Here is a 27,461-nt window from a genome sequence, read left to right as displayed (position 1 = left end):
GGGTCCTCCTCTCACACTCTCCTTCAGGTGCTGCTGACTGTCCCAGGGTCCTCCTCTCACACTCTCCTCTAGGTGCTGCTGACTGTCCCAGGGTCCTCCTCTCACACTCTCCTCTAGGTGCTGCTGACTGTCTGTCCCAGGGTCCTCCTCTCACACTCTCCTCTAGGTGCTGCTGACTGCCTGTACCAGGGCCCTCCTATCACACTCTCCTCTAGGTGCTGCTGACTGTCCCAGGGTCCTCCTCTCACACTCTCCTCTAGGTGCTGCTGACTGTCCCAGGGTCCTCCTCTCACACTCTCCTCTAGGTGCTGCTGACTGTCTGTCCCAGGGACCTCCTCTCACACTCTCCTCTAGGTGCTGCTGACTGACTGTGCCAGGGCCCTCCTCTCACACTCTCCTCTAGGTGCTGCTGACTGACTGTCCCAGGGCCCTCCTCTCACTCTCTCCTCTAGGTGCTGCTGACTGCCTGTCCCAGGGCCCTCCTCTCACACTCTCCTCTAGGTGCTGCTGACTGTCTGTCCCAGGGTCCTCCTCTCACACTCTCCTCTAGGTGCTGCTGACTGTCCCAGGGTCCTCCTCTCACACTCTCCTCTAGGTGCTGCTGACTGCCTGTCCCAGGGTCCTCCTCTCACACTCTCCTCTAGGTGCTGCTGACTGTCCCAGGGCCCTCCTCTCACTCTCTCCTCTAGGTGCTGCTGACTGCCTGTCCCAGGGCCCTCCTCTCACACTCTCCTCTAGGTGCTGCTGACTGTCTGTCCCAGGGTCCTCCTCTCACACTCTCCTCTAGGTGCTGCTGACTGTCCCAGGATCCTCCTCTCACACTCTCCTCTAGGTGCTGCTGACTGCCTGTCCCAGGGTCCTCCTCTCACACTCTCCTCTAGGTGCTGCTGACTGTCCCAGGGTCCTCCTCTCACACTCTCCTCTAGGTGCTGCTGACTGTCCCAGGGTCCTCCTCTCACTCTCTCCTCTAGGTGCTGCTGACTGTCTGTCCCAGGGTCCTCCTCTCACACTCTCCTCTAGGTGCTACTGACTGCCTGTCCCAGGGTCCTCCTCTCTCACTCTCCTCTAGGTGCTGCTGACTGCCTGTCCCAGGGCCCTCCTCTCACACTCTCCTCTAGGTGCTGCTGACTGCCTGTCCCAGGGCCCTCCTCTCACACTCTCCTCTAGGTGCTGCTGACTGTCCCAGGGTCCTCCTCTCACCCTCTCCTCTAGGTGCTGCTGACTGTCCCAGGGTCCTCCTCTCACACTCTCCTCTAGGTGCTGCTGACTGCCTGTCCCAGGGCCCTCCTCTCCCACTCTCCTCTAGGTGCGGCTGACTCCCTGTCCCAGTTGCCTCCAATACTGGCCTTGTCAGTGATGCCCACATCCCATGAAAGAATTTTTAAAAAAGTAGGAGATCCCAAGGTGTTTCAGGGGTGTTATCAAAAAGAAAACTCCAAGTCAAATGAGATATTAGGGCAGCTGACCCAATGTTTGGATAGACTGGTCTTGTTTTCTTTGGAACAGAAGAGGCAGAGTGAAGATTTGATTGAGGTGTATAAAATGATGAGGGTCAGAGATAGGTTAGGAAGGACCTAATACCCTTAGTAGAGAGGTGATAACTGGGGGGCAGATATTTAAAGTAATTGGTAGAAAGATTAAGGGGGAGATGAGGTGAATGTTTTACATCCAGAGGGTGGTGAGATCTGGAATTCACTACCTGGAAGGTTGGTAGATGCAGAAACCCTCAGCAAGCTTAAAAAAATACTTGAATATGCACTAGAGGTGCCGTAAACTACAGAGCTATGGATCAGGAGCTGGGACGTGGGATTAGTAAGAGTCACAGGCTCTTGTCTTGCACGGAGAAAATGGGCTGAAAGGCCACCTTCCGAGCAGCAAACTTACTATTTTTTTAACTGAGAGGGTTGATGGGCCCCAGTTTAACACCTCATCTGAAAGACTACTCCCCCAAGAGTGCCCCACCTCCTCAGTACTGCCCCTCAGACCACGCTGCCTCCCCTCGGACTAGGCCGCCCCCTCGTTCTGACCGTCGGGTTGGACGGTGCCGTGCCTCCCACCCTAGGTTCTGACCCTAGGGCCGCGCTGCACCCCCTCGGTACTACGCTGTGCGATTCAGCCTGGTTTGAGGGCCTGGCGTGTGACCTGAACACATCCTTGCGAGAGTGTCACCACTGAGCCACAGTAACCCCTGCAAAAACACTTGCATTAGCATCAGTGTCAGCACTGGCAGCTGGAGCAGTGACAACCGTGCGAGTCTGTGTGTACGTGAGAGATTGCAGAAAGGCCTGTAGCCTCAGTCCTGAACGATTATTGTTTCTCTTGGCAGGTGGTTGATCTTGACTCCTCAACTCCACATAAAGCTCTGCAGCTGTGCACGCTTCTGCCGAACAACGCAGCCAGAGTGCTGGTGTGTGGTGGTGATGGGACAGTGGGATGGGTGCTGGATGCCATTGATGAAATGAAATATAAGGTACTACACAGTAAAGCTCCCTCTACACTGTCCCCATCAAACACTCCCAGGACAGGTACAGCACGGGGTTAGATACAGAGTAAAGCTCCCTCTACACTGTCCCCATCAAACACTCCCAGTACAGGTACAGCACGGGTTTAGATACAGAGTAAAGTTCCCTCTACACTGTCACCATCAAAGACTCCCAGGGCAGGTACAGCACGGGGTTAGATACAGAGTAAAGCTCTCTCTACACCGTCCCCATGAAACATTCCCAGAACAGGTACTGCACGGGGTTAGATACAGAGTAAAGCTCCCTCTACACTGTCCCAATCAAACACTCCCAGAACAGGTACAGTACGGGGTTAGATACAGAGTAAATCTCCCTCTACACCGTCCCCATCAAAGACTCCCAGGACAGGTGCAGCATGGGGTTAGATACAGAGTAAATCTCCCTCTAAGTCATCCCCATCAAACACTTCCAGGGCAGCTAAACATGGGGTTAGGTACAGAGTAAATTTCCCTCTACACTGTCTCCATCAAACACTCCCAGGACAGGTACAGCACGGGGTTAGATACAGAGTAAAGCTCCCTCTACACTGTCCCCATCAAACACTCCCAGGACAGGTACAGCACGGGGTTAGATACAGAGTAAATCTCCCTCTACACTGTCCCCATCAAACACTCCCAGGACAGGTACAGCATGGGGTTACATACAGAGTAAAGGTCCCTCTACACTGTCCCCATCAAACATTCCCAGGACATGTACAGCACGGGGTACGATACAGAGTAAAGCTCCCTCTACACTGTCCCCATCAAACACTCCCAGGGCAGGTACAGCACGGGGTTAGATACAGAGTAAACCTCCCTCTATACTGTCCCCATCAAACACTCCCAGGACAGGTACAGCACGGGGTTAGATACAGAATAAAGCTCCCTCTACACCGTCCCCATCAAACACTCCCAGGACAGGTACAGCACGGGGTTAGATACAGAGTAAACCCTCTACACTGTCCCCATCAAACACTCCCAGGACATGTACAGCACGGGGTACGATACAGAGTAAAGCTCCCTCTACACTGTCCCCATCAAACACTCCCAGGGCAGGTACAGCACGGGGTTAGATACAGAGTAAACCTCCCTCTATACTGTCTCCATCAAACACTCCCAGGACAGGTACAGCACGGGGTTAGATACAGAGTAAACCTCCCTCTATACTGTCTCCATCAAACACTCCCAGGACAGGTACGGCACAGGGTTAGATACAGAGTAAAGCTCCCTCAATTCTTTCCCATCAAACACTCCCAGGACAGGTACAGCACGGGGTTAGATACAGAGTAAAGCTCTCTCTACACTGTACCCATCAAACACTCCCAGGACAGGTACAGCACAGGGTTAGATACAGAGTAAAGCTCCCTCTACACCATCCCCATCAAACACTCCCAGGGCAGGTACAGCACAGGGTTAGATACAGAGTAAAGCTCCCTCTGCACTGTCCCCATCAAACACTCCCAGGACAGGTACAGCACGGGGTTAGATACAGAGTAAAGTTCCCTCTACACTGTCCCATGCAAACACTCCCAGGACAGGTACAGCACGGGGTTAGATACAGAGTAAAGCTCCCTTTATACTTTCCCATCAAACACTCCCAGGGCAGGTACAGCACAGGGTTAGATACAGAGTAAATCTCCCTCTACACTGTGCCCATCAAACACTCCCAGGACAGGTACATCATGGGGTTGGATAGAGACTAAAGCTCTCTCTACACCGTCCCCATCAAACAGTCCCAGGACAGGGGCTGCAGTGGGGTTAGTTACGGAGTAAAGCTCCCTCTAAACCGTCCCCATCAAAGACTCCAAGGGCAGGTACAGCACGGGGTTAGATGTTGAGTAAAGTTCCCTCTTCACTGTCCTCATCAAACACTCCCAGGACAGGTACAGCACGGGCTTAGATACAGAGTAAATCACCCTCTATACCGTCCCCATCAAACACTCCCAGGACAGGTACAGCACGGGGTTAGATACAGAGTAAAGCTCCCCCTACACTGTCCCCATCAAACACTCCCAGGGCAGGTACAGCACGGGGTTAGATACAGAGTAAACCTCCTGCTACACTGTCCCCATCAAACACTCCCAGGACAGGTACAGCACGGGGTTAGATACAGAGTAAAGCTCCCTCTACACTGTCGCCATCAAACACTCCCAGGGCAGGTACAGCACGGGGTTAGATACAGAGTAAAGTTCCCTCTACACTGTCCCATGCAAACACTCCCTGGACAGTTACAGCACAGAGTTAGATACAGAGTAAAGCTCCCTCTACACTGTCCCCATCAAACACTCCCAGAACAGGTACAGTACGGGGTTAGATACAGAGTAAAGCTCTCTCTACACCGTCCCCATCAAACACTCCCAGAACAGGTACAGCACGGGGTTAGATACAGAGTAAAGCTCGCTCTACACCATCCCCATCAAACACTCCCAGGACAGGTACAGCACGGGGTTAGATACAGAGTAAAGCTCTCTCTACACCGTCCCCATCAAACACTCCCAGAACAGGTACAGCACGGGGTTAGATACAGAGTAAAGCTCGCTCTACACCATCCCCATCAAACACTCCCAGGACAGGTACAGCACGGGGTTAGATACAGAGTAAAGCTCCCTCTACACCATCCCCATCAAAGACTCCCAGGGCAGGTACAGCACGGGTTTAGATACAGAGTAAAGCACCCTCTACACTGTCCCAATCAAACACTCCCAGAACAGGTACAGCACGGGGTTAGATACAGAGTAAAGCTCCCTCTACACCGTCCCCATCAAAGACTCCCAGGGCAGGTACAGCACGGGGTTAGATACAGAGTAAATCACCCTCTAACTCATCCCCATCAAACACTTCCAGGGCAGCTAAACATGGGGTTAGGTACAGAGTAAATTTCCCTCTACACTGTCTCCATCAAACACTCCCAGGGCAGGTACAGCACAGGGTTAGATACAGAGTAAAGCGCGCTCTACACTGTCCCCATCAAACAGTCCCAGGGCAGGTACAGCACAGGGTTAGATACAGAGTAAAGCTCGCTCTACACCGTCCCCATCAAACACTCCCATGACAGGGACAGCACGGGGTTAGATACAGAATAAAGCTCCCTCTATACTTTCCCATCAAACATTCCCAGGGCAGGTACAGCATGGGGTTGGATACAGAGTAAAGCGCTCTCTACACTGTCCCCATCAAACACTCCCATGACAGGGACAGCACGGGTTTAGATGCTGAGTAAAGCTCCCTCTACACTGTCCCCATCAAACACTGCCAGGACAGGTACAGCACGGGGTTAGATACAGAGTAAAGCTCCCTCTACACCGTCTCCATCAAACACTCCCAGGGCAGGTACAGCACGGGGTTAGATACAGAGTAAAGCTCCCTCAACGATGTCCCCATCAAACACTCCCAGGACAGGTACAGCACAGGGTTAGATACCGAGTAAAGCTTTCTCTACACCGGCCCCATCAAACACTCCCAGGACAGGTACAGCACGGGGTTAGATACAGAGTAACGCTCCCTCTACACTGTCCCCATAAAACACTCCCAGGACAGGTACAGCACGGTGTTAGATACAGAGTAAAGCGCCCTCTACACTGTCCCCATCAAACACTCCCAGCGCAGGTACAGCACGGGGTTAGATACAGAGTAAAGCTCCCTCTACACTGTCCCCATCAAACATTCCCAGGACATGTACAGCACGGGGTTAGATACAGAGTAAACCTCCCTCTACACTGTCCCCGTCAAACACTCCCAGGACAGGTACAGCACGGGGTTAGATACAGAGTAAAGCTCCGGCTACACTATACCTATCAAACACTCCCAGGACAGGTACAGCACGGGATTAGATACAGAGTAAAGCTCCCTCTATACTATCCCCATCAAACACTCCCAGGGCAGGTACAGCATGGGTTTAGATACAAAGTAAAGCTCCCTCTACACTATCCCCATCAAACACTCCCATGACAGGGACAGCACGGGGTTAGATACAGAGTAAAGCTTCCTGTACACTGTCCCCATCAAACACTCCCAGGACAGGTACAGCACGGGTTTAGATGCTGAGTAAAGCTCCCTCTACACTGTCCCCATCAAACACTGCCAGGACAGGTACATCACGGTGTTAGATACAGAGTAAACCTCCCTCTACACCGTCCCCATCAAATACTCCCAGGGCAGGTACAGCACGGGGTTAGATACAGAGTAAAGCTCCCTCTACACCGTCCCCATCAAACATTCGCAGGACAGGTACAGCGTGGGGTTAGATACAGAGTAAAGTTCCCTCTACACTGTCCCATGCAAACACTCCCAGGACAGTTACAGCACAGAGTTAGATACAGAGTAAAGCTCCCTGTGCACTGTCCTCATCAAAAAATCCCAGGACAGGTACAGCACGGGGTTAGATACAGAGTAAAGCTCCCTGTGCACTGTCCCCATCAAACACTCCCAGGACAGGTACAGCACGGGGTAAGATACAGAGTAAAGCTCGCTCTACACCATCCCCATCAAACACTGCCAGGACAGGTACAGCACGGGGTTAGATACAGAGTAAAGCTCCCTCTACACCGTCCCCATCAAAGACTCCCAGGGCAGGTACAGCACGGGGTTAGATACAGAGTAAAGCTTCCTCTACATCATCCCCATCAAACACCTCCAGGGCAGCTAAAAATCGGGTTAGGTACAGAGTAAAGCTCCCTCTACACCGTCCCCATCAAAGACTCCCAGGGCCGGTACAGCACAGGGTTAGATACGGAGTAAAGCTCCGGCTACACTATCCCCATCAAACACTCCCAGGACAGGTACAGCACGGGATTAGATACAGAGTAAAGGTCCCTCTATTCTTTCCCATCAAACATTCCCAGGGCAGGTACAGCATGGGGTTGGATACAGATTAAAGCTCTCTCTACACCGTACCCATCAAACACTCCCAGGACAGGGACAGCACGGGGTTAGCTACAGAGTAAACCTCCCTCTACACTATCCCCATCAAACGCTCCCATGACAGGTACAGCATGGGGTTAGATACAGAGTAAAGATCGCTCTACACCGTCCCCATCAAACACTGCCAGGACAGGTACATCACGGTGTTAGATACAGAGTAAAGCTCCCTCTGCACTGTCCCCATCAAACACTCCCAGGACAGGTACAGCATGGGGTTAGATACAGAGTAAAGTTCCCTCTACACTGTCCCATGCAAACACTCCCAGGACAGTTACAGCACAGAGTTAGATACAGAGTAAAGCTCCCTCTACATTGTCCCCATCAAACACTCCCAGGACAGGTACAGCACAAGTTTAGATACAGAGTAAAGCTCCCTCTACACCGTCCCCATCAAACAGTCCCGGGACAGGGGCCGCAGTCGGGTTAGTTACGGAGTAAAGCTCCCTCTAAACCGTCCCCATCAAAGACTCCAAGGGCAGGTGCAGCACGGGGTTAGATGCTGAGTAAAGTTCCCTCTACACTGTCCTCATCAAACACTCCCAGGACAGCTACAGCACGGGCTTAGATACAGAGCAAAGCTCGCTCTACACCGTCCGCCTCAAACACTCCCAGGACAGGTACAGCACGGGGTTAGATACAGAGTAAAGCTCCCTCTACACTGTCCCCATCAAACACTCCCAGGACAGGTACAGCATGGGGTTAGATACAAAGTAAAGCTCCCTCTACACTGTCCCCATCAAACACTCCCATGACAGGAACAGCACGGGTTTAGATGCTGAGTAAAGGTCCCTCTACACTGTCTCCATCAAACACTCCCAGGACAGGTACAGCACGGGGTTAGATACAGAGTAAAGCTCCCTCTGCACTGTCCTCATCAAACACTCCCAGGACAGGTACAGCACGGGGTAAGATACAGAGTAAAGCTCGCTCTACACCATCCCCATCAAACACTGCCAGGACAGGTACAGCACGGGGTTAGATACAGAGTTAAGCTCCCTCTACACCGTCCCCATCAAAGACTCCCAGGGCAGGTACAGCACGGGTTTAGATACAGAGTAAAGCTTCCTCTACATCATCCCCATCAAACACCTCCAGGGCAGCTAAAAATCGGGTTAGGTACAGAGTAAAGCTCCCTCTACACCGTCCCCATCAAAGACTCCCAGGGCCGGTACAGCACAGGGTTAGATACAGAGTAAAGCTCCGGCTACACTATCCCCATCAAACACTCCCAGGACAGGTACAGCACGGGATTAGATACAGAGTAAAGCTCCCTCTATTCTTTCCCATCAAACATTCCCAGGGCAGGTACAGCATGGGGTTGGATACAGATTAAAGCTCTCTCTACACTGTACCCATCAAACACTCCCAGGACAGGGACAGCACGGGGTTAGATACAGAGTAAACCTCCCTCTACACTATCCCCATCAAACACTCCCAGGACAGGTACAGCATGGGGTTAGATACAGAGTAAAGATCGCTCTACACCGTCCCCATCAAACACTCCCAGGACAGGTACAGCACGGGGTTAGATACAGAGTAAAGCTCCCTCTACACCGTCCCCATCAAAGACTCCCAGGGCAGGTACAGCACGGGGTTAGATACAGAGTAAAGCTCCCTCTACACCGTCCCCATCAAACACTCCCAGAACAGGTACAGCACGGGGTTAGATACAGAGTAAAGCTCCCTCTATACTTTCCCATCAAACACTCCCAGGGCAGGTACATCATGGGGTTGGATAGAGACTAAAGATCACTCTACATTGTCCCCATCAAACACTCCCAGGACAGGTACAGCACAAGTTTAGATACAGAGTAAAGCTCCCTCTACACCGTCCCCATCAAACAGTCCCAGGACAGGGGCCGCAGTCGGGTTAGTTACGGAGTAAAGCTCCCTCTAAACCGTCCCCATCAAAGACTCCAAGGGCAGGTGCAGCACGGGGTTAGATGCTGAGTAAAGTTCCCTCTACACTGTCCTCATCAAACACTCCCAGGACAGCTACAGCACGGGCTTAGATACAGAGCAAAGCTCGCTCTACACCGTCCGCCTCAAACACTCCCAGGACAGGTACAGCACGGGGTTAGATACAGAATAAAGCTCCCTCTATACTTTCCCATCAAACATTCCCAGGGCAGGTACAGCATGGGGTTGGATACAGAGTAAAGCGCTCTCTACACTGTCCCCATCAAACACTCCCATGACAGGGACAGCACGGGGTTAGATACAGAGTAAAGCTCCCTCTACACTGTCCCCATCAAACACTGCCAGGACAGGTACAGCACGGTGTTAGATACAGAGTAAAGTTCCCTCTACACTGTCCCCATCAAACACTGCCAGGACAGGTACAGCACGGGGTTAGATACAGAGTAAAGCTCGCTCTACACCGTCCCCATCAAACACTCCCAGGGCAGGGACAGCACGGGGTTAGATACAGAGTAAAGCTCCCTCTGCACTGTCCCCATCAAACACTCCCAGGACAGGTACAGCACAGGGTTAGATACCGAGTAAAGCTTTCTCTACACCGGCCCCATCAAACACTCCCAGGACAGGTACAGCACGGGGTTAGATACAGAGTAAAGCTCTCTCTACACCGTCCCCATCAAACATTCCCAGAACAGGTACTGCACGGGGTTAGATACAGAGTAAAGCTCCCTCTACACTGTCCCCATAAAACACTCCCAGGACAGGTACAGCACGGTGTTAGATACAGAGTAAAGCGCCCTCTACACTGTCCCCATCAAACACTCCCAGCGCAGGTACAGCACGGGGTTAGATACAGAGTAAAGCTCCCTCTACACTGTCCCCATCAAACATTCCCAGGACATGTACAGCACGGGGTTAGATACAGAGTAAACCTCCCTCTACACTGTCCCCATCAAACACTCCCAGGACAGGTACAGCACGGGGTTAGATACAGAGTAAAGCTCCGGCTACACTATCCCTATCAAACACTCCCATGACAGGTACAGCACGGGATTAGATACAGAGTAAAGCTCCCTCAATTCTTTCCCATCAAACATTCCCAGGGCAGGTACAGCATGGGGTTAGATACAAAGTAAAGCTCCCTCTGCACTGTCCCCATCAAACATTCCCAGGACAGGGACAGCACGGGTTTAGATGCTGAGTAAAGCTCCCTCTACACTGTCCCCATCAAACACTGCCAGGACAGGTACATCACGGTGTTAGATACAGAGTAAACCTCCCTCTACACCGTCCCCATCAAATACTCCCAGGGCAGGTACAGCACGGGGTTAGATACAGAGTAAATCTCCCTCTGCACTGTCCCCATCAAACATTCGCAGGACAGGTACAGCGTGGGGTTAGATACAGAGTAAAGTTCCCTCTACACTGTCCCATGCAAACACTCCCAGGACAGTTACAGCACAGAGTTATATACAGAGTAAAGCTCCCTGTGCACTGTCCTCACCAAACACTCCCAGGACAGGTACAGCACGGGGTTAGATACAGAGTACAGCTCGCTCTACACCATCCCCATCAAACACTCCCAGGGCAGGTACAGCACGGGGTTAGATACAGAGTAAAGTTCCCTCTACACTGTCCCATGCAAACACTCCCAGGACAGTTACAGCACAGAGTTATATACAGAGTAAAGCTCCCTGTGCACTGTCCTCACCAAACACTCCCAGGACAGGTACAGCACGGGGTTAGATACAGAGTACAGCTCGCTCTACACCATCCCCATCAAACACTCCCAGGGCAGGTACAGCACGGGGTTAGATACAGAGTAAAGCTTCCTCTACATCATGCCCATCAAACACCTCCAGGGCAGCTAAAAATCGGGTTAGGTACAGAGTCAAGCTCCCTCTACACCGTCCCCATCAAAGACTCCCAGGGCCGGTACAGCACAGGGTTAGATACAGAGTAAAGCTCCGGCTACACTATCCCCATCAAACACTCCCAGGACAGGTACAGCACAGGATTAGATACAGAGTAAAGCTCCCTCTATTCTTTCCCATCAAACATTCCCAGGGCAGGTACAGCATGGGGTTGGATACGGATTAAAGCTCTCTCTACACTGTACCCATCAAACACTCCCAGGACAGGGACAGCACGGGGTTAGCTACAGAGTAAACCTCCCTCTACACTATCCCCATCAAACACTCCCATGACAGGTACAGTATGGGGTTAGATACAGAGTAAAGATCGCTCTACACCGTCCCCATCAAACACTCCCAGGACAGGTACAGCACGGGGTTAGATACAGAGTAAAGTTCCCTCTACGCTGTCCCATGCAAACACTCCCAGGACAGGTACAGTACGGGGTTAGATACAGAGTAAAGCTCTCTCTACACCGTCCCCATCAAACACTCCCAGAACAGGTACAGCACGGGGTTAGATACAGAGTAAAGCTCCCTCTATACTTTCCCATCAAACACTCCCAGGGCAGGTACATCATGGGGTTGGATAGAGACTAAAGCTCTCTCTACATTGTCCCCATCAAACACTTCCAGGACAGGTACAGCACAAGTTTAGATACAGAGTAAAGCTCCCTCTACACCGTCCCCATCAAACAGTCCCAGGACAGGGGCCGCAGTGGGGTTAGTTACGGAGTAAAGCTCCCTCTAAACCGTCCCCATCAAAGACTCCCAGGGCAGGTACAGCATGGGGTTAGATGCTGAGTAAAGCTCCCTCTACACTGTCCTCATCAAACACTCCCAGGACAGCTACAGCACGGGCTTAGATACAGAGTAAAGCTCGCTCTACACTGTCCCCACCAAACACTCCCAGGACAGGTACAGCACGGGGTTAGATACAGAGTAAAGTTCCCTCTACACCGTCCCCATCAAAGACTCCCAGGACAGGTACAGCGTGGGGTTAGATACAGAGTAAAGTTCCCTCTACACTGTCCCATGCAAGCACTTCCAGGACAGTTACAGCACAGAGTTAGATACAGAGTAAAGCTCCCTCTACACTGTCCCCATCAAACACTCCCAGAACAGGTACAGTACGGGGTTAGATACAGAGTAAAGCTCTCTCTACACCGTCCCCATCAAACACTCCCAGAACTGGTACAGCACGGGGTTAGATACAGAGTAAAGCTCCCTCTATACTTTCCCATCAAACACTCCCAGGGCAGGTACATCATGGGGTTGGATAGAGACTAAAGCTCTCTCTACATTGTCCCCATCAAACACTCCCAGGACACCTACAGCATGGGCTTAGATACAGAGTAAAGCTCGCTCTACACCGTCCGCCTCAAACACTCCCAGGACAGGTACATCACGCTGTTAGATACAGAGTAAAGCTCCCTCTACACTGACCCCATCAAACACTCCCAGGACAGGTACAGCACGGGGTTAGATACAGAGTAAAGCTCCCTCTACACTGTCCCCATCAAACACTCCCAGGACAGGTACAGCACGGGGTTAGATACAGAGTAAAGCTCTCTCTGCACTGTCCCAATCAAACGTTCGCAGGACAGGTACAGCGTGGGGTTAGATACAGAGTAAAGCTCCCTCTACACTGTCTCCATCAAACACTCCCAGGGCAGGTACAGCACGGGGTTAGATACAGAGTAAAGTTCCCTCTACACTGTCCCCATCAAACACTCCCAGGGCAGGTACAGCACGGGGTTAGATACAGAGTAAACCTCCCTCTACACCGTCCCAATCAAACACTCCCAGGACAGGTACAGCACAGGGTTAGATACAGAGTAAAGCTCCCTCTATACTTTCCCATCAAACACTCCCAGGGCAGGTACATCATGGGGTTGGATAGAGACTAAAGCTCTCTCTACATTGTCCCCATCAAACACTCCCAGGACAGGTACAGCACAAGTTTAGATACAGAGTAAAGCTCCCTCTAAACCGTCCCCATCAAAGACTCCAAGGGCAGGTACAGCACGGGGTTAGATGCTGAGTAAAGTTCCCTCTACACTGTCCTCATCAAACACTCCCAGGACAGCTACAGCACGGGCTTAGATACAGAGTAAAGCTCCCTCTACACTGTCCCCATCAAACACTCCCAGGACAGGTACCGCACGGGGTTAGATACAGAGTAAAGCTCCCTCTACACTGTCCGCATCAAACACTCCCAGGACAGGTACATCACGGTGTTAGATACAGAGTAAAGCTCCCTCTACACCGTCCCCATCAAAGACTCCCAGGGCAGGTACAGCATGGGGTTAGATACAGAGTAAAGCTGCCTCTGCACTGTCCCAATCAAACGTTCGCAGGACAGGTACAGCGTGGGGTTAGATACAGAGTAAAGTTCCCTCTACACTGTCCCATGCAAACACTCCCAGGACAGGGACAGCACGGGGTTAGATACAGAGTAAATCTCCCTCTACACCGTCCCCATCAAACACTCCCAGGACAGGTACAGCACGGGGTTAGATACAGAGTAAATCTCCCTCTACACCGTCCCCATCAAACACTCCCAGGACAGGTACAGCACGGGATTAGATACAGAGTAAAGCTCCCTCAATTCTTTCCCATCAAACATTCCCAGGGCAGGTACAGCATGGGGTTGGATTCAGATTAAAGCTCTCTCTACACTGTACCCATCAAACACTCCCAGGACAGGTACAGCACGGGGTTAGATACAGAGTAAAGCTCCCTCTACACCATCCCCATCAAACACTCCCAGGACAGGTACAGCACGGGGTTAGATACAGAGTAAAGCTCCCTCTACACTGATTCCATCAAACACTCACAGGACAGGTACAGCACGGGGTTAGATACAGAGTAAAGCTCCCTTTATACTTTCCCATCAAACACTCCCAGGGCAGGTACATCATGGGGTTGGATAGAGACTAAAGCTCTCTCTACACCGTCCCCATCAAACAGTCCCAGGACAGGGGCTGCAGTGGGGTTAGTTACGGAGTAAAGCTCCCTCTAAACCGTCCCCATCAAAGACTCCAAGGGCAGGTACAGCACGGGGTTAGATGTTGAGTAAAGTTCCCTCTTCACTGTCCTCATCAAACACTCCCAGGACAGGTACAGCACGGGCTTAGATACAGAGTAAATCACCCTCTATACCGTCCCCATCAAACACTCCCAGGACAGGTACAGCACGGGGTTAGATACAGAGTAAAGCTCCCCCTACACTGTCCCCATCAAACACTCCCAGGGCAGGTACAGCATGGGGTTAGATACAGAGTAAAGCTGCCTCTGCACTGTCCCAATCAAACGTTCGCAGGACAGGTACAGCGTGGGGTTAGATACAGAGTAAAGTTCCCTCTACACTGTCCCATGCAAACGCTCCCAGGACAGTTACAGCACAGAGTTAGATACAGAGTAAAGCTCTCTCTACACTGTCCCCATCAAACACTCCCAGAACAGGTACAGCACGGGGTTAGATACAGAGTAAAGCTCCCTCTACACCGTCCCCATCAAAGACTCCCTGGGCAGGTACAGCACTGAGTTAGATACAGAGTAAAGCTCTGGCTACACTATCCCCATCAAACACTCCCAGGACAGGTACTGCACGGGATAAGATACAGAGTAAAGCTCCCTCTGTTCTTTCCCATCAAACATTCCCAGGGCAGGTACAGCATGGGGTTGGATACAGATTAAAGCTCTCTCTACACTGTACCCATCAAACACTCCCAGGACAGGGACAGCACGGGGTTAGATACAGAGTAAACCTCCCTCTACACTATCCCCATCAAACATTCCCAGGGCAGGTACAGCATGGGGTTGGATACAGATTAAAGCTCTCTCTACACTGTACCCATCAAACACTCCCAGGACAGGGACAGCACGGGGTTAGATACAGAGTAAACCTCCCTCTACACTATCCCCATCAAACACTCCCAGGACAGGTACAGCATGGGGTTAGATACAGAGTAAAGATCGCTCTACACCGTCCCCATCAAACACTCCCAGGACAGGTACATCACGGTGTTAGATACAGAGTAAAGCTCCCTCTGCACTGTCCCAATCAAACATTCGCAGGACAGGTACAGCATGGGGTTAGATACAGAGTAAAGTTCCCTCTACACTGTCCCATGCAAACACTCCCAGGACAGTTACAGCACTGAGTTAGATACAGAGTAAAGCTCCCTCTACACTGTCCCCATCAAACACTCCCAGAACAGGTACAGTACGGGGTTAGATACAGGGTAAAGCTCTCTCTACACCGTCCCCATCAAACACTCCCAGGACAGGTACAGCACGGGGTTAGATACAGAGTAAAGCTCCCTCTACACCGTCCCCATCAAACACTCCCAGGACAGGTACAGCACGGGGTTAGATACAGAGTAAATCTCCCTCTACACTGTCCCCATCAAACACTCCCAGAACAGGTACAGCACGGGGTTAGATACAGAGTAAATCTCTCTCTACACTGTCCCCATCAAACACTCCCAGGGCAGGTACATCATGGGGTTGGATAGAGACTAAAGCTCACTCTACATTGTCCCCATCAAACACTCCCAGGACAGGTACAGCACAAGTTTAGATACAGAGTAAAGCTCCCTCTACACCGTCCCCATCAAACAGTCCCAGGACAGGGGCCGCAGTGGGGTTAGTTACGGAGTAAAGCTCCCTCTAAACCGTCCCCATCAAAGACTCCCAGGGCAGGTACAGCACGGGGTTAGATACAGAGTAAAGCCCCATCGACACTGTCCCCATCACACACTCCCAGGACAGGTACAGCACGGGGTTAGATACAGAGTAAAGCTCGCTCTACACTGTCCCCATCAAACACTCCCAGGACAGGTACAGCACGGGGTTAGATACAGAGTAAAGCTCGCTCTACACTGTCCCCATCAAACACTCCCAGGACAGGTACAGCACGGGGTTAGATACAGAGTAAAGCTCCCTCCACACTGTCCCCATCAAACACTCCCAGGACAGGTACAGCACGGGGTTAGATACAGAGTAAAGCTCCCTCCACACTGTCCCCATCAAACACTCCCAGAACAGGTACAGTACGGGGTTAGAATCAGAGTAAAGCTCTCTCTACACCGTCCCCATCAAACACTCCCAGGACAGGGACAGCACGGGGTTAGATACAGAGTTAAGCTGCCTCTACACTGTCCCCATCAAACTCTCCCAGGACAGGTACAGCACTGAGTTAGATACAGAGTAAAGCTCCCTCTACACTGGCCCCATCAAACACTCCCAGGACAGGTACAGCACAGGGTTAGATACAGTGTAAAGCTCCCTCTACACCGTCCCCATCAAAGACTCCCAGGACAGGTACAGCACGGAGTTAGATACAGCGTAAAGCTCCCTCTGCACTGTCCCCATCAAACATTCGCAGGACAGGTACAGCGTGGGGTTAGATACACAGTAACGTTCCCTCTACACTGTCCCATGCAAACACTCCCAGGACAGTTACAGCACAGAGTTAGATACAGAGTAAAGCTCCCTCTACACTGTCCCCATCAAACACTCCCAGGACAGGTACAGCACGGGGTTAGATATAGAGTAAAGATCGCTCTACACCGTCCCCATCAAACACTCCCAGGACAGCTACATCACGGTGTTAGGTACAGAGTAAAGCTCCCTCTACACCGTCCCCATCAAAGACTCTCAGGGCAGGTGCAGCACGGGGTTAGATACAGAGTAAAGTTCCCTCTACACCGTCCCCATCAAAGACTCCCAGGACAGGTACAGCGTGGGGTTAGATACAGAGTAAAGTTCCCTCTACACTGTCCCATGCAAGCACTCCCAGGACAGTTACAGCACAGAGTTAGATACAGAGTAAAGCTCCCTCCACACTGTCCCCATCAAACATTCGCAGGACAGGTACAGCGCGGGGTTAGAACCAGAGTAAAGCTCCCTCTGCACTGTCCCCATCAAGCACTGCCAGGACATGTACAGCACGGGGTTATATACAGCGTGAAGCTCCGTCTACACTGTCCTCATCAAACACTCCCAGAACAGCTACAGCACGGGCTTAGATACAAAGTAAAGCTCGCTCTACACCGTCCCCATCAAACACTCCCAGAACAGGTACAGCACGGGGTTAGATACAGAGTAAAGCTCCCTCTGTACTTTTCCATCAAACACTCCAAGGGCAGGGACAGCATGGGGATGGATAGAGACTAAAGCTCTCTCTACATTGTCCCCATCAAACACTCCCAGGACAGGTACAGCACGGGATTAGATACAGAGTAAAGCTGCCTCTACAAGGTCCCTATCAAACACTCCCAGGACAGGGACAGCATGGGGTTAGATACAGAGTAAAGCTGCCTCTACACTGTCCCCATCAAACACTCCCAGGACAGGGACAGCACGGGGTTAGATACAGAGTAAACCTCCCTTTACAGAATCCCCATCAAACACTCCCAGGACAGGTACAGAATGAGTTTAGATACAGAGTAAAGCTCTTGCTACCCTATCCCCATCAAACACTCCCAGGACAGGTACAGCACGGGGTTAGATACAGAGTACAGCTCCCTCTATAATTTCCCATCAAACACTCCCAGGGCAGGTACAGCATGGGGTTGGATACAAGGTAAAGCTCTCTCTACATTGTCCCCATCAAACACTCCCTGGACAGGGACAGCACGGGGTTAGATACAGAATAAACCTCCCTCTACACTATCCCCATCAAATACTCCCAGGACAGGTACAGCACTGGGTTAGATACAGAGTAAAGCTGCCTCTACACTGTCCCCATCAAACACTCCCAGGACAGGGACAGCACGGGGTTAGATACAGAGTAAACCTCCCTTTACAGTATCCCCATCAAACACTCCCAGGACAGGTACAGCATGAGGTTAGATACAGAGTAAAGCTCTTGCTACCCTATCCCCATCAAACACTCCCAGGACAGGTATAGCACGGGGTTAGATACAGAGTAAAGCTCCCTCTACACTGTCCCCATCAAACACTCCCAGGTCAGGTACAGCACGGGGTTAGATACAGAGTAAATCTCCCTCTACGCTGTCCCCATCAAACACTCCCAGGACAGGTACAGCACGGGGTTAGATACAGAGTAAAGTTCCCTCTACACTGTCCCCATCAAACACTCCCAGGACAGGTACAGCATGGAGTTAGATACAGAGTAAAGCTCCCTCTACACTGTCTCCATCAAACACTCCCAGGACAGGTACAGCACGGGGTTAGATACAGAGTAAAGTTCCCTCTACAGTGTCCCCATCAAACACTCCCAGGACAGGTACAGCATGGAGTTAGATACAGAGTAAAGCTCCCTCTACACTGTCTCCATCAAACACTCCCAGGACAGGTACAGCACGGGGCTACAAATTCAGTCTTGGCTAAATTAGTGATCGTTTGACGCATCTCATTGCTGAATCTCTGGTTGGTGTCTTGATATTGGCAACACCTGTTTCAGTCTGTCACTAGCGGTTAAAGCTAATGTTCTCTTTGTTTAGGGACAGGACCAATACATTCCACATGTGGCTATTCTCCCTCTTGGAACTGGGAATGACTTGTCCAACACTCTGGGCTGGGGAGCTGGATATGCTGGCGATGTTGCAGCAGAAGTGATTTTACAGAATGTTCTAGATGGTGACCCGATGCAATTAGATCGGTGAGTTATGGTGAACTATTGTGGTTAGATTGGTGAGTCAGAGCAGCAATGAGCATTTATATTAAACCTTTCAATAAAGAGACCCCAAATTGCTTCTTTGGTCTAACCCGACAAAAGTGAACACTGCCAAGGGAAGGCATCTGAGGAGCAGTCACCAGCACTTTAGTCTCAGTTGGTTTTAAAGAGTGTCTGAAAGGAACAGGGATGATGGAGGGATTTCGGAAGGGGCCTGAGGCTGCCAACCGATGGGTGAAGGAATGGGGTGCACCAGAGGTCAGTTTTGGAGGATTCGAGTGTTCAGTAGAGTAAGTGGGCGTTGTGGGGAGTGGGGCAGGGTGGTCGGATGGGCAGTTTTGTAGGAATACAGCTGATTACAGAGGTGGGAGGGAGCAAGGCAATGGAGGGATGTAAACCATTAGAGTGAAAAGCTGGGAAATCGACAGCAACAATGTGGGGATGGGTGAAAGGGACTTAGTGCAAGATTGTGTTCGGGCAACAGAGTTTTGGATGAACTGAAACTTCTGAAGAATGGGAGATTGGTTTTGGGAGCAGCTAGTTTAATAGTAGATGAGTTGAGGCAGAAGTGGAGATGGACAGGTAAATGAATTGGGGTGTAGGATAGAGACAGCGCTCTTGATATGGCACATGCGTAGGGCACTGTGTGCAAGACCGTGTTGTTCATCTGCAATGGGGTGAGTGTTTCTCAGTCGCAATGCAGCTGTGTTTACAGAACTGTCATCTGTACATGTATCTGCTCGTGAATGAACTCTCTGAGCACCGGAATCATTTCAGCTCCCATGTCCACTCCTCACACAATGCTCCCTGAACACATCTCATAGTGACTTGTGTTTGGGATCAGCCTTTTGTTCTAGCATGTGCATCCGGGTTGAAAGGAATGGGACAAAAAGGTGGGTTAAATCAGGAAAGTTGAGTTTTAAAAGTTGAGGAGGAATGGAAGACAAAGAAATGGCTTTGAGTTCTTGGGCTAGGTGGAACTGGATTATGTGTGAGGTGAAACTCTATGTAGGAATGGGGAGCGTGTGCTATTAGGAGGTAGGAGAGAGGATCTGAGGGACCCATGTCTAGTAATGTGAGGGCCCCAAGGGCTGGGCATTACATACCAATCTGGCTAGTGACACCCACGTCCCAAGAGTGAATATTAAAAAGGAAAGAAGGTTATTTACCCCAATCAGACAGTTTTTCTAGCAATAGGGCAATGCTGGAATATTCAGCCAGTTAGGCAGGATCTGAGAGAGAGAAAAAGAGTTAACATTTCAGCTCGATGGCTTTTATCAGTATTTATGGTCACTCTGTGGGTGCAAGTTGCAAGGACTGAGATGTGATTTCAACCTGTGACCTCGAGGTTGAAAGTCAAGGTCCTCAGCCTCTGGGGTGCACCCGGTAGCTCTGGGATCTATAAATAAGGTCACAGTGAAATTCACAGCTTTGAGAAGGTGCAAATTCACTGTGAGGAAAAATCCAAGGGTGAGGAAATATTGTAGGATAAAGACTGAGTATGTTTACAATATGGATTGAATTTTCCCAATATCTCCACAGGTGGAGAGTGCGAGTGACAAAAGGATTTTACAGTTTCCACAGGCCCAAGGTAATGTTTGTCAACCCAAGCTCACTGTCACACACAGTGCCCACCCACCCTGCACCTCTCCAACTTCAACCCCTGACCCCACCCTCCCTTGAAGGTGCTGACTGTCCCTTCCCCTCCACACACTGAGCTCCTGCACTGGCTTGGCATGCAGTGCAGAATGGGCTGTGGCTGCCTCTTGGTGTAAATGCTGTATTGCGCTGTCTATGATTATGTTCCTGTTCTGTGCTCTCAATCTGGTCTTTCTCTTCCTTCCCAGATTTTCTCAATGAACAATTATTTCTCGGTTGGCCCAGATGCTCTTATGGCTTTAAACTTTCACGAATGCAGGCAGCATAGTCCATTTCTCTTCTCCAATCGGATTATTAATAAGGTGAGCGTGAACATTCAGTTGTCTGAATCAGGAGCCTGGCGATGAGACTGAATCACAGTGTGATCCTTTTCACTGTTTGGTATGAGTTACCAGCAATGTGCCGGTGTCTGTGCCTGTGCCTTCTCAAAGCCAACTGTGGTTATAGAAACCCTTGGAGAGGGCTGTGTAACTGTTCAGTGTAGAGGGAGCTTTACTCTGTATCTAACCCCGTGCTGTACCTGTCTTGAGAACAACTGTCTAGCAGCAGTGTCAGGACGGAATATTGAAACAGGACTGTGGTAAATGTGATGTTATGTGCTGCAAGCTCTGGGATCTGATTAGTGTCTGTGTTACAAGTGAACTGCTTATTAAAACACTCCATGAACACCCTGTATTTTAGCAGCAGACTAGAGCGGGAGCGGGAATGTGTTACTCCGGACTCCACAGTTCTCGGAAGGCTAGAGGCTGATTGACATGTATTTCTGCACTGAACCCAATCCTGGGAGTCTCCTATAAAAACAGAAAATGCTGGAAAAACTCAGCGGGTCTGGCAGCATCTGTGGCGAGAGAAACAGAGTTAGTGTTTCGATTCCATATGTCTCCTCTTCAGAAGAAGGAAAGTCTAAAGAAGAGCCATATGGAATCAAAACATTAACTCTGTTTCTCTCGCCACAGATGTTGCCAGACCTGAGTTTTTCCAGCATTTTCTATTTTCATTTCTGATTTCCAGCATCTGCAGGATTTTGCTTTTACCTGGGGGTCTCATGTTGCTTTTCTCTGTTTTGAAAAGGCTGTTTATTTCTTCTATGGGACCAGAGACTGTTTAGTTCAAGCCTGCAAGGACCTGGATCAGAAGATTGAGGTGAGTCCTGCTGCCTGGCTCCATCTACACTGTGATTTCACCAGGTCTTCATAGCCCAACGGACCCTTATCACAAAGCTTGTGTTAACCACGAGGGTAGATTTGGTGATGATGGGGTGGGGGCAGGTTCAGTGATGTTCTTGGGAGGGCTGGTTCAGTGTTGACAGGGGTGCAAAGTGAGGGTATTTTGGGCATTCAACTGAGGCCTATTGAATGTGAAAGATTCCATGCCCATATTGGAAGAAATGCCAGGGAATTCCACCCAGCCTCTTGGCCAATCTTTATCCAACCAACATCACTAAATCTGCTCTCTATCACAGTGCTGTTTCTGGGAGCTTGTTTGTAAATCGGCTGCTGTTGTTCCTGCAACAATGACCACGCTTAAATAAACACTCCATTGACTGGCAAGAGCTCTTGGACATCCTAAGGGTGCAAGTCGATTTCTAGAAATGTGAATTGATTTGTTTTATCAAAGAGACGAAGCAGAGGATCCCTGAATTTTTTCAGTTACTGCGCTCACTCCATGGCTACCCCATCCCACCCCCACAGCAATTCCTCCTTCCTGTCACTGTCACTGTGTGGTTAACATTGCCTCTGTCTCTCTCGATCCTTCATTCTTTGCTCTTCCCCCCCACACAGTTGGAGCTGGATGGGGTACAGATCTCTCTGCCGAAGCTGGAGGGGATTATCGTTCTCAACATTGCTTACTGGGGAGGGGGCTGTCGGCTTTGGGAAGGCACAGGGGATAAACCTTACCCCCTCGCCAGGTAAGATCCACTTTAACCAGCTTAAGCAGATACTGCAAAGAGCACATAGATCAAAGATTCCTCAGATCAGGAGCTGGGATCCTGTGGTTTGGGGGTGTGGAAGGAAACCCTGAGTAAACATGTAAAGATAACTTCAAGAGTCAGCATGTTCAGGGGAGTGGGAGAGAGAGAGAGAGTCAGCACCTTCAAGGGAGGGAGAGTTAGCATCTTCAGGGGAGGGAGAGTCAGCACCTTCAGGAGAGGGGGAGAGAGAGAGTCAGCACATTCAGGGGAGGGGGAGGGAGAGAGTCAACACCTTCAGGGGAGGGGGAGACTTCAGGGGAGGGGGAGGGAGAGAGTCAGCACCTTCAGGGGAGGGAGAGTCAGCACCTTCAGGAGAGGGGGAGAGAGAGAGTCAGCACTTTCAGGGGAGGGGGAGGGAGAGAGTCAACACCTTCAGGGGAGGGGGAGAGAGAGAGAGTCAGCACCTTCAGGGGAGGGGGAGAGAGAGTCAGAACCTTCAGGGGAGGGGGAGAGAGAGTCAGCACCTTCAGGGGAGGGGGAGAGAGAGTCAGCACCTTCAGGGGAGGGAGAGTCAGCACCTTCAGGGGAGGGGGAGAGAGAGAGAGTCAGCACTTTCAGGGGAGGGGGAGGGAGAGAGTCAACACCTTCAGGGGAGGGGGAGACTTCAGGGGAGGGGGAGAGAGAGTCAGCACCTTCAGGGGAGGGAGAGTCAGCACCTTCAGTGGAGGGGGAGAGAGAGAGAGTCAGCACCTTCAGGGGAGGGGGAGAGAGAGTCAGCACCTTCAGGGGAGGGGGAGAGAGAGAGAGTCAGCACCTTCAGGGGAGGGGGAGAGAGTGTCAGCACCTTCAGGGGAGGGGGTGAGAGAGTCAGCACCTTCAGGAGAGGGGGAGAGAGAGAGAGTCAGCACCTTCAGGGGAGGGAGAGAGAGAGAGTCAGCACCTTCAGGGGAGGGAGAGAGAGTCAGCACCTTCAGGGGAGGGGGAGAGAGAGTCAGCACCTTCAGGGGAGGGGGAGAGAGAGTCAGCACCTTCAGGGGAGGGGGAGAGAGAGAGTCAGCACCTTCAGGGGAGGGGGAGAGAGAGAGTCAGCACCTTCAGGGGAGGGGGAGAGAGAGAGAGTCAGCACCTTCAGGGGAGGGGGAGAGAGAGTCAGCACCTTCAGGGGAGGGGGAGAGAGAGTCAGCACCTTCAGGGGAGGGGGAGGGGAGAGAGAGTCAGCACCTTCAGGGGAGGGGGGGAGAGAGAGTCAGCACCTTCAGGGGAGGGGGAGAGAGAGTCAGCACCTTCAGGGGAGGGGGAGAGAGAGTCAGCACCTTCAGGGGAGGGGGAGAGAGAGAGAGTCAGCACCTTCAGGGGAGGGGGAGAGAGAGTCAGCACCTTCAGGGGAGGGGGAGAGAGAGTCAGCACCTTCAGGGGAGGGGGAGAGAGAGTCAGCACCTTCAGGGGAGGGGGAGAGAGTCAGCACCTTCAGGGGAGGGGGAGAGAGAGAGAGTCAGCACCTTCAGGGGAGGGGGAGAGAGAGTCAGCACCTTCAGGGGAGGGGGAGAGAGAGTCAGCACCTTCAGGGGAGGGGGAGAGAGAGAGAGTCAGCACCTTCAGGGGAGGGGGAGAGAGTCAGCACCTTCAGGGGAGGGAGAGAGAGTCAGCACCTTCAGGGGAGGAGGAGAGAGAGTCAGCACCTTCAGGGGAGGGGGAGAGAGAGTCAGCACCTTCAGGGGAGGGGGAGAGAGAGTCAGCACCTTCAGGGGAGGGGGAGAGAGAGTCAGCACCTTCAGGGGAGGGGGAGAGAGAGTCAGCACCTTCAGGGGAGGGAGAGAGAGTCAGCACCTTCAGGGGAGGGAGAGAGAGTCAGCACCTTCAGGGGAGGGGGAGAGAGAGTCAGCACCTTCAGGGGAGGGGGAGAGAGAGAGAGTCAGCACCTTCAGGGGAGGGGGAGAGAGAGAGAGTCAGCACCTTCAGGGGAGGGAGAGAGAGTCAGCACCTTCAGGGGAGGGGGAGAGAGAGTCAGCGCCTTCAGGGGAGGGGGAGAGAGAGTCAGCACCTTCAGGGGAGGGGGAGAGAGAGTCAGCACCTTCAGGGGAGGGGGAGAGAGAGTCAGCAGCTTCAGGGGAGGGGGAGAGAGAGAGAGTCAGCACCTTCAGGGGAGGGGGAGAGAGAGTCAGCACCTTCAGGGGAGGGGGAGAGAGAGTCAGCACCTTCAGGGGAGGGGGAGAGAGAGTCAGCACCTTCAGGGGAGGGGGAGAGAGAGTCAGCACCTTCAGGGGAGGGGGAGAGAGAGTCAGCACCTTCAGGGGAGGGAGGGGAGAGAGTCAGCACCTTCAGGGGAGGGGGAGAGAGAGTCAGCACCTTCAGGGGAGGGGGAGAGAGAGTCAGCACCTTCAGGGGAGGGGAGAGAGAGTCAGCACCTTCAGGGGAGGGGGAGAGAGAGTCAGCACCTTCAGGGGAGGGAGAGAGAGTCAGCACCTTCAGGGGAGGGGGAGAGAGAGTCAGCACCTTCAGGGGAGGGGGAGAGAGAGTCAGCACCTTCAGGGGAGGGGAGAGAGAGTCAGCACCTTCAGGGGAGGGGGAGAGAGAGTCAGCACCTTCAGGGGAGGGGGAGAGAGAGTCAGCACCTTCAGGGGAGGGGGAGAGAGAGTCAGCACCTTCAGGGGAGGGGGAGAGAGAGTCAGCACCTTCAGGGGAGGGGGAGAGAGAGTCAGCACCTTCAGGGGAGGGGGAGAGAGAGTCAGCACCTTCAGGGGAGGGGGAGAGAGAGTCAGCACCTTCAGGGGAGGGGGAGAGAGAGTCAGCAGCTTCAGGGGAGGGGGAGAGAGAGTCAGCACCTTCAGGGGAGGGGGAGAGAGAGTCAGCACCTTCAGGGGAGGGGGAGAGAGAGTCAGCAGCTTCAGGGGAGGGGGAGAGAGAGTCAGCAGCTTCAGGGGAGGGGGAGAGAGAGAGAGTCAGCACCTTCAGGGGAGGGGGAGAGAGAGTCAGCACCTTCAGGGGAGGGGGAGAGAGAGAGTCAACACCTTCAGGGGAGGGGGAGACTTCAGGGGAGGGGGAGGGAGAGTCAGCACCTTCAGGGGAGGGAGAGTCAGCACCTTCAGTGGAGGGGGAGAGAGAGAGAGTCAGCACCTTCAGGGGAGGGGGAGAGAGAGTCAGCACCTTCAGGGGAGGGGGAGAGAGAGAGAGTCAGCACCTTCAGGGGAGGGAGAGAGAGTCAGCACCTTCAGGGGAGGGGGAGAGAGAGTCAGCACCTTCAGGGGAGGGGGAGAGAGAGAGAGTCAGCACCTTCAGGGGAGGGGGAGAGAGAGAGAGTCAGCACCTTCAGGGGAGGGGGAGAGAGAGTCAGCACCTTCAGGGGAGGGAGGGGGAGAGAGTCAGCACCTTCAGGGGAGGGAGGGGGAGAGAGTCAGCACCTTCAGGGGAGGGGGAGAGAGAGTCAGCACCTTCAGGGGAGGGGGAGAGAGAGTCAGCACCTTCAGGGGAGGGGGGAGAGAGAGTCAGCACCTTCAGGGGAGGGGGAGAGAGAGTCAGCACCTTCAGGGGAGGGGGAGAGAGAGTCAGCAGCTTCAGGGGAGGGGGAGAGAGAGAGAGTCAGCACCTTCAGGGGAGGGGGAGAGAGAGAGAGTCAACACCTTCAGGGGAGGGGGAGACTTCAGGGGAGGGGGAGGGAGAGTCAGCACCTTCAGGGGAGGGAGAGTCAGCACCTTCAGTGGAGGGGGAGAGAGAGAGAGTCAGCACCTTCAGGGGAGGGGGAGAGAGAGTCAGCACCTTCAGGGGAGGGGGAGAGAGAGAGAGTCAGCACCTTCAGGGGAGGGGGAGGGGGAGAGAGAGTCAGCACCTTCAGGGGAGGGGGAGAGAGAGTCAGCACCTTCAGGGGAGGGGGAGAGAGAGAGAGTCAGCACCTTCAGGGGAGGGGGAGAGAGAGTCAGCACCTTCAGGGGAGGGGGAGAGAGAGTCAGCACCTTCAGGGGAGGGGGAGAGAGAGTCAGCACCTTCAGGGGAGGGGGAGAGAGAGTCAGCACCTTCAGGGGAGGGGGAGAGAGAGAGAGTCAGCACCTTCAGGGGAGGGGGAGAGAGAGTCAGCACCTTCAGGGGAGATAGAGAGAGTCAGCACCTTCAGGGGAGGGGGGGAGAGAGAGTCAGCACCTTCAGGGGAGGGGGGGAGAGAGAGTCAGCACCTTCAGGGGAGGGGGAGAGAGTCAGCACCTTCAGGGGAGGGGGAGAGAGAGAGAGTCAGCACCTTCAGGGGAGGGGGAGAGAGAGTCAGCACCTTCAGGGGAGGGAGAGAGAGAGTCAGCACCTTCAGGGGAGGGGGAGAGAGAGTCAGCACCTTCAGGGGAGGGGGAGAGAGAGAGAGTCAGCACCTTCAGGGGAGGGGGAGAGAGAGTCAGCACCTTCAGGGGAGATAGAGAGAGTCAGCACCTTCAGGGGAGGGGGAGAGAGAGTCAGCACCTTCAGCGGAGGGGGAGAGAGAGTCAGCACCTTCAGGGGAGGGGGAGAGAGAGAGAGTCAGCACCTTCAGGGGAGGGGGAGAGAGAGAGTCAGCACCGTCAGGGGAGGGGGAGAGAGAGTCAGCACCTTCAGGGGAGGGGGAGAGAGAGAGAGTCAGCACCTTCAGGGGAGGGGGAGAGAGAGAGAGTCAGCACCTTCAGGGGAGGGGGAGAGAGAGAGAGTCAGCACCTTCAGGGGAGGGGGAGAGAGAGTCAGCACCTTCAGGGGAGGGGGAGAGAGAGTCAGCACCTTCAGGGGAGGGGGAGAGAGAGTCAGCACCTTCAGGGGAGAGAGAGAGAGAGTCAGCACCTTCAGGGGAGGGGGAGAGAGAGTCAGCACCTTCAGGGGAGAGAGAGAGAGTCAGCACCTTCAGGGGAGGGGGAGAGAGAGAGAGTCAGCACCTTCAGGGGAGGGGGAGAGAGAGTCAGCACCTTCAGGGGAGAGAGAGAGAGTCAGCACCTTCAGGGGAGGGGGAGAGAGAGTCAGCACCTTCAGGGGAGGGGGAGACTT

At 52.7% G+C, this 27,461-nt stretch overlaps 1 protein-coding gene across 1 annotated transcript in view; it reads left to right on the top strand.

Moving 5' to 3' along the window:
- dgke (diacylglycerol kinase, epsilon) overlaps positions 1-27,461 on the top strand; it is a 72,167-nt gene that overhangs the window by 18,134 nt on the left and 26,572 nt on the right. The window contains exons 2-7 of the mRNA XM_041217401.1: positions 2,327-2,470; positions 18,732-18,889; positions 20,447-20,495; positions 20,752-20,865; positions 21,635-21,706; positions 22,345-22,472. Of these exons, the coding sequence (XP_041073335.1) occupies positions 2,327-2,470; positions 18,732-18,889; positions 20,447-20,495; positions 20,752-20,865; positions 21,635-21,706; positions 22,345-22,472 (665 nt within the window). The remainder of the gene's footprint in view (positions 1-2,326; positions 2,471-18,731; positions 18,890-20,446; positions 20,496-20,751; positions 20,866-21,634; positions 21,707-22,344; positions 22,473-27,461) is intronic.

This window comes from Carcharodon carcharias, chromosome 22 (genome assembly GCF_017639515.1).
Source record: "Carcharodon carcharias isolate sCarCar2 chromosome 22, sCarCar2.pri, whole genome shotgun sequence".
NCBI lineage: Eukaryota > Metazoa > Chordata > Chondrichthyes > Lamniformes > Lamnidae > Carcharodon > Carcharodon carcharias.
The sequence above is the reverse complement of the archived record's forward strand: the minus strand, read 5'-3'. Positions and strand labels throughout refer to the sequence as shown.